General features: G+C 46.3%; 1 protein-coding gene across 3 annotated transcripts in view; it reads left to right on the top strand.

Annotated features, from left to right (window-relative positions):
- LOC131199460 (nuclear pore complex protein Nup98-Nup96-like) overlaps positions 1 to 14,529 on the top strand; it is a 33,878-nt gene that overhangs the window by 2,639 nt on the left and 16,710 nt on the right. For 2 of the 3 annotated variants that reach the window (XM_058185249.1, XM_058185250.1), the window contains exons 2-11: positions 1,575 to 1,677; positions 2,616 to 2,717; positions 2,818 to 2,997; positions 4,792 to 4,931; positions 6,436 to 6,543; positions 7,496 to 7,679; positions 8,082 to 8,242; positions 8,977 to 9,114; positions 9,888 to 9,972; positions 12,776 to 12,868. In XM_058185249.1, coding sequence (XP_058041232.1) covers positions 1,602 to 1,677; positions 2,616 to 2,717; positions 2,818 to 2,997; positions 4,792 to 4,931; positions 6,436 to 6,543; positions 7,496 to 7,679; positions 8,082 to 8,242; positions 8,977 to 9,114; positions 9,888 to 9,972; positions 12,776 to 12,868 — 1,267 coding nt within the window. In that variant the 5' untranslated portion in view covers positions 1,575 to 1,601. The remainder of the gene's footprint in view (positions 1 to 1,574; positions 1,678 to 2,615; positions 2,718 to 2,817; positions 2,998 to 4,791; positions 4,932 to 6,435; positions 6,544 to 7,495; positions 7,680 to 8,081; positions 8,243 to 8,976; positions 9,115 to 9,887; positions 9,973 to 12,775; positions 12,869 to 14,529) is intronic. The other variant, XM_058185251.1, reaches the window with a different exon arrangement.

Here is a 14,529-nt window from a genome sequence, read left to right as displayed (position 1 = left end):
AGGGGAAGTTGACAACACTAATAAAAATGAGACTTAAAGCTGCTTGCATCATCATACAACGTAAGAGATTGGCATGTAGGTCTCTTTCCGTCTTGAGTCTAGAAGAGAAGTATTTGTGACATTCTGGAAATACTTTTGCCCTAAAGAGATTGTGCATGTCATTTCATAATGATAGTGTATGTCATTTATTTATGAATGTAATACTCAGGATTGGTCACCAAGACCAGTGGTTTAGTCTTCCCAGCTTCCAGACTCATACTGGAGTCCATTCTCCAAGAACTTGCAGAGGGTGTGCTTTGGACTGTTCTGTCTGTGGTATTTATTTATTTATTTATTTATTTATTTATTTATTTATTTAGATTTTTATACCGCCCTTCTCCCGAAGGACTCAGGGCGGTGTACAGCCAAAGTATAAAAACAACACAATGTACAATTAAAACAAAACCTTAAAACAAACATGATCCATAAATGGCCGAAATTAAAACAATCAAATTTAAAAACCCTTAAAATTTATAAATAATAACCCCGATTAAAATTGTTTAGAATTAAAAGTTTAGGATTAAAAATTTAAGCCAGGCCCGCTTGAATAAACAAATGCGTTTTCAGCTCACGGCGAAAGGTCCGAAGGTCGGGTAATTGGTACAAACCAGGGGGAAGTTCGTTCCAAAGGGCAGGAGCTCCTACAGAGAAGGCCCTTCCCCTGGGGGCCGCCAGCCGACATTGCTTGGCGGACGGCACCCTGAGAAGGCCCTCTCTGTGTGAGCGTACAGGTCGGTGGGAGGCATAAGGTAACAGCAGGCGGTCCCGTAAGTACCCGGGCCCTAAGCCATGGAGCGCTTTAAAGGTGGTAACCAAAACCTTATATGGTGCCTGTTGTATGTGGCTTTTAGATGTTGATTGGGGTGTTGGTGGCTGGCTATTAAGTTGTTGGCTGTTGTTTCCTTGTACTTCCAAGCTCTCCCCTCCTAAATACTTGACAAGCTGGTGGTAGATCAGCACTCTTGTTGACTGAGGAGGGAGCATTTCCCAGGCTTCAGTCAACTGTCTTTGTGCCTGCTCATCCAACAATCTTAGTGGCTGCAAAATTCGATGTATATCCTTGTTTATTGCAATGTGAGACTACCAATTTAATGCTTGTGTTTAACAATTCCTTTTATTTTTAATAATAGTACCCTATGATCATTATTTCCAAGACCCTCATCAGTCCGTTATTTTATGCTTTCATGAATCTGAGCCACACACAGATTGAGCAGTTTTGTCCTCTCAAATAGCATTTTTCTCTTATACTTTAAGATGTCCAACATTTTTTTTCATCCATCTTGCTTCACATATATTCATGACATTAATCCATCATTTTCTTATGTGGCCCAATTTTCTGAGTTCAAAAGATACATTGAAATATAAACTAACCACGTAGCCAGGGCTTGTACAGTGCCCCCTCAGTTGAAATGGAATCAGCTTACAACTCTTTGGCCATTGATGGCAAGATGACCAGTTAGTAATTTGCTAATTTATCAGTTTCTGGGGGGGAAACAACCTGAGTTTGTCTAAAGTTTTTATTTCTTCTTTTTTAGGTTTTGAGACATTGAAATAACTTCAACATGTTTAATAAATCTTTTGGAACGCCTTTTGGCGGCAACACAGGGGGATTTGGGACAACTTCAACTTTTGGACAGAGTAAGTGACTGAGAATGGAGGGATGTTTTGGCCCAGATGGGTACTTCCAGGCAGAAATCTTTTCCCTCCTAGCATGTCTATCTTTGAATGATGGTTTGAAGTTTTAATTCTGTGTTTAACCACCTGTCTGATGGAAATCCTTAAACAACATACTTTAAATTTTAATGGTATGTTATCTTTGTGAACTACATAGAGAATAATATTGTTTGGCATTCTTACATAGAATATAGAACATTTTCTTTACAGGTGGTCCTCAACTTACAGCAGTTTGTTTAGTGAACATTCAGAGTTACAACAGCACTGAAAAAAGCCACTTATGCCCATTTTTTCACACTTACAACCATTGAAGCATGGTCCCATGGTCACATGATCAGAGTTTGGCTGTATGGCAACTGGTTCATATTTTATGACGGTTGCCGTGTCCTGGAGTCAAGTGATCCCCTTTTGTGACCGTCTGACAAGCAAAATCAACGGGGAAGCCAGATTCGCTTAACAAGTACCTTGCTATCTTAAGAATTGCAGTGATTCACTTAACAATTGTGGCATGAAAGGTGGTAAAACTGGACAAAGCTCACTTCACAACTGTCTTGCTTAGCAATGAAAGTTTTGGGCTCAGTTGAGGTCGTAAGTTGAGGACTATTTGTATAATGTGAATATGGACAGGATGGAACTGAGTTAAAAGCTTTTTATTTAACATTCCGTTTTTTAAATGTAAGCCCTCCAAACGTTTGCCCATCAAGTGCACTTTTTAATGATCACATAATTATCACTGGAGCCTCAGTGTTCAGAAAGATGGGGCTTGCAAACCCACCCTCCGCTATTTAAAAAAACAAAAACTTGCACTCTGGCCTGAAAGTGGTTTCCGCTTTCTGCCGCTCATCCACGGCCATGACAGCAGCTGAACTTCAACCCTTTTGTACCCCTCCCCTGCTTTGCAGATACTGGCTTTGGGGCGACCAGCGGAGGAGCCTTTGGGACGTCAGCCTTCGGATCCAATAACAATGCCGGAGGACTCTTCGGTAGCACTCAGACCAAGCCAGGTACACAGATTTCCTCTCCCCCCCCCCCTGCCTTTTGTGCCCTCCCCAGTCCCCCTTCTGCTGATCAGTGCCTGATCAGAGGGCTTCTTTTTGGTTTCAGGAGGGCTGTTTGGGGCAAGTACTTTCAGCCAGCCAGCCACGTCGTCCACTAGTACCGGTTTTGGTTTCGGCACGTCAACTGGAACTTCCAGCGGCCTATTCGGGACCGCAAGCACAGGGGGAGGCCTCTTCTCCACCCAAAGCAATGCCTTCGCCCAGAACAAGCCGGTGGGGTTCGGCAGTGAGTATGGAGCTTGGGAATGCCGTCTGCATGGTGCCATTTCCGCTTTGTAGCCCTGAGCGAAAGAGGCCCCTCTTCCAAATCCTGAGCACCTTTGAGGGAAGAGAAAGTGAGGTTTGTAAGGTTCACAGAGCTTGTGTGTCAGGCACAAGGAACAACGGCAACACCCTGAGCTGATCAGAGAAGGTGGCTTTTTTAATTTGCTTGTGGCCTATTTACAAGAATCTTGCCCGACTAGCGCCACTCCCTTGGGAACAACCAGATGAAGGCTCTGAGGATTTTAGGGTTAACCAGTCTCTTCCCCCCCCACTCCGGCTGCAGATGCCACCACATCCTGATTGCAAACTCAGCTTTCCAACACTAGTAAAATAAAAATAGGTGAACCAGGGCATGAACGGAAGAACCTGTTTGGTTAAGGAGTCAAAATCAGTGCACTTAGAAATATAAACCGAAATATTGTAAAACATCCCTTCCTCTTCCCTTCCCACTTTTGATCCCCGTTGCAAGGGAGGTTCAGCCTCCTGCTGAATTCTCTGCCCCTTTAATTCTGTTTATGCTCTTGTGGCCAGCAGGTACAGAAAGGACTCTGTTCAATCAGTCAGAGAACTTGACCTTGAACAAATGCTTAAATAGTCCTGCAAGACAGACAATAATAATAATAATAATAACAACCTGCTCACAACCGGTTTTTAAGGCCAGCTTTCGTGGAGCACTGTCAGCAGGGACACACGGCTTTTCTGTCAAAGGTTTAATTACAAGCTGAAGCCTTAGCTTTGGTCATACCCTGAAGTATTTTCCCATTCTTTCAGCTTGTATGTGGTATTTTCACAAAGTTCATAGTGACGCAAAGTGACTTGAGCTTGAAGAACATGCATTGATAATCTTATTAATCAAGAAGGGTTTGTTTATCATGTTTAGAAACTGCCCACTTGCCTCTCGGAGGTGTACAGATCAAATGCTAAAAGCATAAAAACCGAATATAAAAATTTAAAGTAGAAGAAAGAATAGTTAAAATTTGATATTAAAAGTTAACTAAAAAGTGAAGAGAGGGACTTCAAGGGCATTAATCAGTCCGACTCTGTGCTCTCCTAATATTCTCCTAAAACTCTTGGGGGATTTAATTTTTAAAGATTTCGGGATTTAGAACAGGGCTGTTGACAGCTGCCCGCTGTCAATCAGAATGCTGTTTCCCAGAGACAGATTGGATAGATTGAGGGAAGGGGTAGGTCAGCCCTCGTGCAAAGAAGCCGCTCAGACCTCTGCTGAGAGCCACTGGTCCTTCCCTGCAGTTTGGGTGGGACGAAGCGTCAGCAAGAGGAGGAATAAAACAGCCTTTCCCTCTTTCCCTTCTCCACCCTGTTCCCTTTGGGCCCCAAAACCCCGGGGCATCTACATCCGCTAAGGAGGCTTTTTGGAAGGCAGAATCCCTGCTGGATAATGGAATTCTTAGCAAAAATGGAACCATTTCCCCTCCCCCCCCAACTCCCTGCAGTGGACAGAAAAGGTGGCCCTCCTCTCTCCCTGTGTTCTTGCTCTCCCCCCCATCTCCCCCCTCTCCCCGTCCCTGAATAAAAGACCCCGGCCTCTCTTAATCTCTGGTTGTGGGTGGAAGGGGGTGCTTATTCATCCCTGCCCAGGCTGATCCATGACCCAGTTCTCCTTGATTTGAAACGTTGTATAAGTTCTCTCTGCTTTCTATCAGGTATTCATGGTGTATAAAAACAAAGGTTTAGTTTTATTTAGTTTTGACATATTTGGACAGGGCTTTTATTTATTTTTATTTTTATTTTACAGATTTTGGGACAAGCACCAGCAGTGGAGGGTTGTTTGGCACCACTAACACAGCCTCCAACCCATTTGGGGGCACATCGGGCTCTCTTTTTGGGGCTACAAGCTTTTCCACCGTCCCTACTGGCACCACGATTAAGTTCAATGTAAGTCCTGTTCACGGGCACTTTTAACGAATTTCAGCTTTCCTACCAGAGTCCCTTTCCTTCTTGATGCCCTTCACTGCCATCGATAAGAGAGCAAGAAGACTTCCTATTTATCACAATTCCCTCTCAGACATCTTCCCTTCCACATAGGCCAGCATAACAATATTTAATTTATGGTTAGAAAGTTCTTGTCAAGATGTCTTTCAGGAAGTATGCTGGGGAATCTGGATTAATTTTGCTGCTCTGCCCGATACTGAATGTTGTAAATGGTTCTATTTGTGTGTAAATTATTTGAAGAAGGGAGACCAAGAATAACAGCTGTGCTTCTCATTGTGGGATTCTTGGTGATCTCTGAACTTGGTGGTTTTCTTCCAGACATTTCATGACCCTATTAGGGAACCTCATCAGTGCTGGAAGTGGGTGGGTTTTATGGAATGGAGGAGAAAGACTTTGGGTCCTTGATGCTCTCTGAGCTTGGTGGTTTGTTTCTTCCAGGCGTTTCATGACCCAACTAGGTAACATCAGTGAAGGAAGTGTGGGGTTTGATGTCTTGTTTATATACTAGTGGCTTGTCCTATCAGTGTTGGGAGTTTTTCAGTGGTTCCTTAATGGGGTGTTGTTTGCTGCTTGATTGTTGGTCTAGATTAATGTAGATCTCTGCTTAGCTGGGTATTGATTGCTGGAGAGGAGGCAAGCCACTGTATATAAACAAACCCCACTCCTTTCTAGAACTGATGATGTTACCTAGTTGGGTCATGAAACGTCTACAAGAAAACCACCAAACTCAGAAAGCACAAAGGACCCCACAGTTCAACCCTGAGCTACAGATACTCTCTTCAACTGATGCTGCTCATCTCTTGAGGAATGGCACTATGACAAAGTGTTCTTCACGTATAGAAACTCACATCAAACATCAAACCAAGGCAGGATGAGAGGCAGTTCTCTGAATAAGACCTTGGAAAACTGCTGCCGGCCAGTGCCTATTGCCCTGAGTCCAGTGCACCCCCCATATTCTGCCTTGGCCTCTGGTGAGAAAGAGGAAGGGGGCGGTGGTGCTTCATCGGCATTGCTTTAGGTAGGGCAGAGGCCCCTTTAAGGGGTGGATGGAATCGCCATTCTTGAGGGTTCTGTAGCAGTTGATGGAGTAGAAGATGGCGAGATCAGCTAAACGGGGGGTCTTGGGCCTCTGCAGAGGGGGGAGCTGGAGCTTTCCCGCTCACATTCCGTCTGAAGGGGCAGCAGCAGACAGAGCCAGAACCATGAAGGCTGCCTTCCAGGTAGGAAAAGCAGAACTCGGAACAGACCAGCACAGCAAGGCAAGGGGCATCCAGAGGGCAAATTCAGTGACCCTCAGAAAGGCAACCTAGGCCTGCAGGCTGACTAGTACCCTAGCAGGATTTCCTGGATCTCAGATCAGCTCTTGGAAGCCCACAAGGCACCACCAGTACGTGGCTCCTTCCAGGACTTGCATTTTCAGTGAATGCCTTTATCATTTCTCTTCCAGGCACCAACTGGTACGGACACCATGGTCAAATCTGGCGTCAGCACCAACATCAGCACCAAGCATCAGTGCATCACTGCTATGAAGGAGTATGAAAGCAAATCACTCGAGGTCAGTGTGAGCTGGAGGCCTCGGGTGGTCACAGAGAAGAGGAAGGGGAGGGGTTAGCCTCTTCTCCAAAGCACCGGAAGGCAGGACAAGGAGCAACAGATGGAAGCTAAATCAAGGAGAGAAGCAACCTAGAACTCGGGAGGAATTTCCTGACAGTGAGAACAATTAGTCAGTGGAATGACTTGCCTCCAGAGGTTCTGGGAACTCCATCGCTGGAGGTTTTCCAGAAGAGACTGGGCAGCCACTTGTCTGGAATGGTATAGGGTGTTCTGCTTGAGCAGAGGGTTGGATTGAAGACCTCCAGCCCTATGATTCTATGATCCACCCATTTTAAATCTGGGGAATTCTGGGAGGCCTAACCTAGAAATAAGAATTTCCTGACAGCGAGAACAGTTAACCAGAGGAACGGCTTGCTTTTCAAGCACGGGTGTCAAACTCGCGGTGTCACATTGCCATCACGTGACGTTTTGTGACTTTTCTCCCCTTAGTGGAGCCGGGGTGGGCGTGGCCTGCGCATGACGCATCCGGCCCGCAGGCTGCCAGATTGACACTTTTGCTTTATAAGTTTCGGGTGCTCCATCACTGGAGGTTTTCAAGAAGAAATTGGGTAGCCATTTGTCTGAAATGTTATAGGGTCTCTTGCTCAAGCAGGGGGTTGGTCTAGAAGACCTCCAAGGTCCCTTCCAACTCTGATATTCTGTATTCTCCTTCAATAAAGCCCAGTTGGAGGAATTCACACAACTCTTCAGTCCCTTTCTAGCTTAGCTGCACCTTGCTGAGTGTCGGAACAGCCGTGTGGGGTTGGAAGCCCTTCCCTTTGAGAGCAGCGTCCCCTCCTCCTTTCCAGAAACCCCCCCTCGCCCTGCACTCAAAGGCTGCCTCTCCTACTTTTGGAAAGTCCGAGCCTGGGGAAGATGACCCTCTTTGTGCTCATTCCATGTTTCTCCTTCAGGAGCTCCGTTTGGAAGACTACCAGGCCAACAGGAAAGGCCCCACCAACCCAGTGGGAGCTGGAGCCACACCAGGCTTGTTTGGATCGTCAACCGCTACATCCAGCACGGCCACAGGACTCTTCGGCTCCTCCACCACCAACACAGGATTTTCGTATGGGGCAAATAAAACAGCGTTTGGAACCAGTAAGTATCCATGGACTGGTCTCGCTGCGGCCAAGCTGGTAAAAAAACCACTGGCAACTTCAGTGCTGTTGCTACAGTCTTTGGTATGACAGGTTTCCCAACCTTGGGCACTTCAGCTCACAGAACTGGGAATTCTGGGAGTTGAAGTCCACCCGTCTTAAAGTGCAAAGTTAGGAAATCCTTCCCTACGTGAAGTGTATCCGTCTATCACTGTATTGATAGCGTGTCATCCCAAACCACCAGGTAATTTCTTCCAGCAGCTTCTGGCAGAGTTTAAAAAGCAAAGGGGAGAGCAACCCAGCGGTGCTGCCGTTTGAAGCCCCACACCCTCTGGGTGCTTCGAACTCAGAGCTGGTTCCAGGAGAGGATTGTAAAAAGTAAGCGATGTCGTCTGTGTTGCAGGTACCACCGGTTTTGGGACAGGAACCGGAAGTCTCTTTGGTTCGACTCAGCCGACGCCCAGCCTCTTCAATAAACCTTTTGGTCAGCCCACCACCGCCCCAAACACAGGTTTCTCATTCACCAACACCAGCACCCTTGGACAGCCCAACACAAACACGATGGTGAGGAGGAGGGTCATGCTGGGAAGCTCTTAAGTGTGGTATGATGACTTCTCGCTTCAGACGCGCCTTTCTGGGACACTCCTGGCTGTCACATCTTTTACTGAACTCTTGAAGAATAGTTCAGACCTTCACGTTTGCCTTCAGTCATGGGATAGCTCATTGGGACCGATAGACAAGAATATTTGTAGCTCAGGGTTGAATTTTGGGGATCCTTGCTGCTCTCTGAGCTTGGTGGTTTTCTTGCAGACGTTTCATGACCGAACTAGGGAACTTCATCAGTATTGACGATGTTCCCTAGTTGGGTTATAAAGTGTCTTCAAGAAAATCATCAAACTCAACATTGCACCACACAGTCGTCCTTTTGTCTCCGCAATGCTCCTCCATCCTAGCACTGATGATATTCTCTAGTTGGGTCCTGAAACATCTGCAAGAAAACCATCAAGCTCAGAGAGCCCCAAGGAGTCCCAAAATTCAACCCTGAGCCTATTTCATTTGTCTGAAATGATAAAAAGTCTCCTGCTTAAGCAGGGAGCTGGACTACAAGACCTCCAAGATCCCTCCCAACTCAGTTATCCCATAAATTCTTCTAGAATTGTTTAGCTTCTGCCCAGTTCAACTGAGTCAGCTGAAGCCCCAGCAGAGTTGGTTCCTGTGGAGGTTTTCCTGGTCTCCCTCGCCTGCTCTGGGATCCTTTGCAAAAGTTCTCTGTCTCACACGTTGCCTCTCCTTCCCAGGGCTTGTTTGGAGCTGCCCAGCCCACGCAGACCGGAAGCCTTTTTGGCACAGCAGCCAATACCAACACAGCAGCTGCCTTTGGAACAGGAACCGGACTCTTTGGGCAGCCCAACACCGGCTTTGGTGTTGGTGGCTCGGTACGTGAATTGACCCTTTAGTTTTCTGGAAGCTGCGGTTCTCGGGTAAAAAACTTAGTTTTGCAGGCAGGCAATATTCCTCTAGTAGGGTCACCTGTAGAAGTGATCCAGGTTAGCCAAAGACCTTCCCAGCAGCTTTTATGGCAGGAGGTGTCCTTGCCTGCAATTCCATTGCAAATTTTAAGACACAGTGGTAAATAAATGTGGACTAGATTCCCAGCTAGGACAAGACTAGCTGGGCCGGGATAGCTCAGGCAATAGAGAAGCCTGTTATTAGAACACAAAACCTGCAATTACTGCAGGTTCGAGCCCGGCCCAAGGTTGACTCAGCCTTCCACCCTTTATAAGGTAGGTAAAATGAGGACCCAGATTGTTGGGGGGGCAATAAGTTGACTTTGTAAAAATATACAAATAGAATGAGACTATTGCCTTTTACATTGTAAGCCGCCCTGAGTCTTCGGAGAAGGGCGGGATATAAATGTAAACAAACAAAAAAAAAAGACTGCCCATCCCCCTGCATTGCTTGCCCCGTGTGTGCAAAGGGGCTTCTCTTGGGACCTGTGCCTACTAGGCTGGCCCAAAACTAGACCACCTCCCTTCCTTCCTTTAGGGAGTTTTTGGGCAGAAAGAAAGGGCAGCCGTCCTGCGGGAGAGAGCAGTTTTTTGCCTTCTTTCCAGATCGCTTTTTGTGTCTGCAAATTGCAAAAAAGACATGCTCTTTCTGGGTGCTTGCATTTGTAAAAATTACACAATGGTCTTGTTTTTGTTTTCAGTCTCTCTTTAGTAACAAGCCTGCTGGCTTCGGCACCACGACCACCAGCGCACCCTCATTCGGGACGACAACAACTGGACTTTTCGGTAAGCAACAGAATAGTGTTCTCTGGAGGTGTTTTGGTCTGTTGTGTGTTTGGCCAGTTGGAACACAGAGGCAGAATTGGAGGGAAGCAGGGACAGGCGGCTATGACAACTTTACAAGCTGTGGACTCCAACAACCAAATTCTGGGAGTTAAAGTCCACAAGTCTTAAAAGTTGTCGTAGTTTCCCACCCTTGAACTGAAGAGTCCCCAGTCACCAAGGATCTTCTGATCTGGAATTTTAGGCAGGATTTTTGCCTTTCTGACTGTGTGTCGAGAATAGTGGCCGTGGCTCTGATCAGGAATCTTCTTTTCCCAACCTGGGTGGGTGAGCTTCTTTAATCGCCTCACCGCTTGTAGGCTAAGAGTTTTGGCAGGTATATATCGACATATAAGGCACTCCTTGACTTGCAACAGTTCGTTTAGTGATCAAAGTTACAACAGCACTGAAATAAGTGACTTACGATTGTTTTTCACACTTAATGACCCTTGTAGCCCCTCAGTGGTCACATGATCAAAAAATTCAGATGCTTGACAACTGGCTCGTATTTATGAAAATTAGCAGCATCCCAGGATCACATGACCCCCTTTTGTGACCTGTGAACAACTGTAACTAACTAAACAACTGCAGGGATTAACTTAATAACTATGGCAAGAAAGGTCACAAAATGGGACAAAACTCACTCAATATATGTCGGGCTTAGCAACAGAATTTTTGGGCTAAATTGTGATCGTAAGTCAAGGACTACCTGTACCGAAGGGCTCTGCACTATCGTGTTTTTCTGAAAATAAGACCCTGTTTTATTTATTTTTTTAACTCCTGAAATAAGTGCTTGGCCTTATTACCATGCGCTCAAAAGCCGATTGGACTTATTATCAGGGGATGTCTTATTTTGGGGGAAACAAGGTAGGGTGAGCAGACTGTTGGGCCACTTGCAGCTCTCTTCATTTGTATGTCTGGAGTCAAGTTTCCTGAAACTGGACCTGAAAGTCAGCAAAAAGGATGTTGTGGCCTGTCAGCCGCCAGCCCTTCCAACAGCCAAATCAGAGGAGGAGGAGGAGGAGGGGGCGTGGGAGTCAGGCTCGCCATCCAGGCAACTCAAGAGCTCCGAGGGGGAAGAGGGAATGGAGCTGGCAGAGAGAGAAGGGGGGGGAGGGGGGGGAGAGACTGGACTGCCCGTCAGCCCTCAGGTGGAGAGTCAACAGCCCCCAGAACTGGAGGTGGCTGATGAGGAAGAGGAAGAAGAGCTGGGCCCAATGCCTGACGCACGGATGCGCAGAAGGCAGAGGAGAGGAGAGCAGTGGAAATCTATGGGCCGGTCCTTGTGATGGAAGAGCCACAAGTGCTAGCGAAATACACCACCCTAGCTCTGGGGATCAAAGGCAGGGGGCGCAAATGGATAGATGTGGCAGACAACTAAACTATTTATGTCCCTGCCAGACAGACTTGTTAGCCCGCTGAGAGGGAGAAAGAGACTTTTTGTTGGGGCTGCCAGCATTCCTAATTAAAGGAATCTTTGAGTTCACTTCAGAGGGTTTGTCATGTTTGGGGAGCTGGGTCAGAACAAAGGTCCTTGGAGCCTTGTGGGCTTTTTTTTTTTTTTTTGGTTAAACAAGGACCAGGGAATCCCTGCTGGGTGATAGGCCATCCCTGCGCCATGTTGTCTGTGCCAGGGCTATAGGGGTGGCACTCGCAAAGGATAGGGCGGGTTAGAACCTGCATTTGATTGGATCCCGGTTTAAATATTATTTCTTGAATTTACAGACGCAAACATCATACGTTGCAGGTCAGACTTGCCACCATAATTGAACTCAGAACGGTGGTCAGCAGTCACTGGAATCCTTAAGGGGGTCACTATGAGGCCGCAGCCCAATTTTATGACCGTTTTTATGGCAATCCACAGTCATTAAGCAAATCCAGTTTACGCAGAGGATGGATTTTGCTGGAAGTGGGAAGTAAATACTAGAAACCAGGGGAAAAAATTCAAAATCCTGGTTGTTGCATGACTGCCAGATGCTACAAACAGCCGTAAAGGTGAATCACTTGCCAAATGCAATCATACGACCAGTGTGTGTGTGGGGTGGGTGTATATGTGGCTGTTATAACTCAGGGCATAAGCAGCTTGGGTGTGTGTGTGATCCATTGTAACCTTAAATGGTTGACAAGTGACTGTTTGTAAGTCAAGGACGACCTGTGTAGGTGATGCAACTTATAACCGTTCTTTTAGTGACTGAAGTTATAACAGCACTGAAAAAGTGACGACTGAGGACCGTTTTTCACATGTATGACCGTTGCAGCATCCCCAGGGTCACGTGACCAAAATTCAGACGCATGGCAACTGACTCACATTTATGACGGTTGCGGTGTCACGGAATCCTCTTTGCAATCTTCTGACAAGCCAAGTCAGCGGAGGAACCACTTAACATCCGTGTTTCTGAATTTACAACTCCAGCAATTCACTTAACAAATGTGGCAAGAAAAGTCGTAAAATGGGGCAAAACTCACTTAACAACTGTCTCACTTTGCAACAAATTTTGGGCTCAATTATGGTTGTAAGTCAAGGACTGCCTGTAATTTTCTTGTCATCTATTTAATAGTTTCCCCTTTCATCATGCTGAAAATTGCCCTGGAGGCCAACCTTGTCCTTGTGGCCCAGATATAGACCTGTGGCCTCACATTTGGGTCTTCTGAAGAAGACTTGGCCAAAGGTTGCCTGGTTTTCAGCCTCCCAAGAGGCAGGCCCAGAACATCAGCAGATGTTCTGGTGGAAGCTCAGAGAAAGCCACCAACCCTCCTTCTCTCCTAGGGTTCAATGCAAACACCACAGGAAACAGCCTCTTTGGAAACAAGCCTGCAACCGGGGCTCTGGGTCCAGGCCTCGGGGCGGGATTTGGGACAGGTAAGATCGGGGAGCTACCAGCCTGGGGTATTTAACCTTCGTTCCTTCGAGAAAGTTCAGCCAGGAATCGGGATTCCGTAGAGATTCACTGAGCAAAGCACATTTGTTATGAAATATTGGTAGCCTCAGACCATCGTTCTCTCCATGGTCAGATTTTTCATCTATTATTACTACTACCTATACATTTGTCCGAATTGTCCCAAAAGTGCTTCTTCAAGTGGCAACTGGATTTTCTTTGTTTTGCCTTGAAGGCGTTTCACTTCTCATCCAAGAAGGTTCTTCAGTTCTGACTAAATGGTGGGGAATGAAGGATTTATATTCCTTGCATTGAGCTGGTCGTTAGCGCTCTCTCTGAGACTCCTTGAGGCCACTTGGAGGGTTATCTGTGCCCTCGGGGTCCCCCAAATCAGAGTGCAAATGGGTGTGGAGCCTTCTTGGAACTGCTAAAATGACTGTGTTGTAAGCAGGAGACAGGTGGTGTCGTAGCCCTTCCCCTCCTTCTGGTGAGAGAGGGCTGTTCGGTCTTAGTGTAGATAGTCTCTTTGAAACCCTGAAAAGGTGGCCCTGAGGGCACAGATAAACCACCAAGTGGCCTCAACAACTCTCCACGAGAGAACTGCAAGGAATATAATCTTTCCATCCTTCACTATTCAGTCAAAACTCTTGAATGAGAAGTGAGACGTCTTTAGGTAAAACATAGAATGTCCAGTTGCCTCTTGAAAAAGCACTTTTGTGACAACCATGACCTGGATGACCAAGAATCTCCACAGACATTTGTTCCAATTCTTATTTTGTTCCATTTTACTGAAACAGAGATTTAAAAGCCAGTTTCTGTTACTTAAGGCCAAAATACAGTTTCAGCAGAATCAACAGATGATTTGAAACCAATTATGATCGTTGTGATGGATTCCTTGACAGTAATTATGTCTTAGCACTTAGCTGACAGCCTGGCTGTCTATTGATTCATCTGTGGGGATTATAAAAGCCCCCTCCACCCCCCACCCTGCTCGGTCAGTGAATCTAGAGGGGCAAAAAGAGGACCTTGATGGGGATATGGAAAAGCCACTGAGGAACTGAAAGGGCCTGGAACATTTGTAAGTCCAGAAGATCCAGATAACAGCCTCAGCTGCCTCAGTGGGCACCTCCCTAATTTGCTGAGACAGGAAGAGGAGGAGGAGAAACAGCAGAACAATCAGACTTGCCGGATTATGTTATTAGAGCCAATCTGAATAAAAGCAGTTTTAGTCTTCCTGTGGGGTTGATTGCATGGTCAGCTACAGCTAGTGAAGTGAAAGTAATGAAAGCACTTGGACTTATATACCGCCCCATAGTGCTTTACATCACTCTCTGGGAGATTTATAATGTAGCGTTATTTGCAAGTTGTCCCCAAGAATCTGGGTCCTCATTTGACGAACCCCGGGAGGACGGAAGGCTGAGTCAACTTTGAGCTGGTCAGGATCAAACTTTAGGTTATGGGCAGAGTCAGCCTGCAATGCTGCATTTTAACCACTGCACCACCAGTGGTTATATTACGGATGTAACTCCACAGAGAAGGTTGCCAGGTTTAATTCTGTCTCTTTTTTAAAAAGAAGTCCGACCAAGCCATCATTGGCCAATAGAAGCATTTTTCCAAGAGCATCTTAAGACCCTCCTTGTTTCTT

This window comes from Ahaetulla prasina, chromosome 5, assembly GCF_028640845.1.
Source record: "Ahaetulla prasina isolate Xishuangbanna chromosome 5, ASM2864084v1, whole genome shotgun sequence".
Lineage (NCBI taxonomy): Eukaryota > Metazoa > Chordata > Lepidosauria > Squamata > Colubridae > Ahaetulla > Ahaetulla prasina.
The sequence above is the reverse complement of the archived record's forward strand: the minus strand, read 5'-3'. Positions and strand labels throughout refer to the sequence as shown.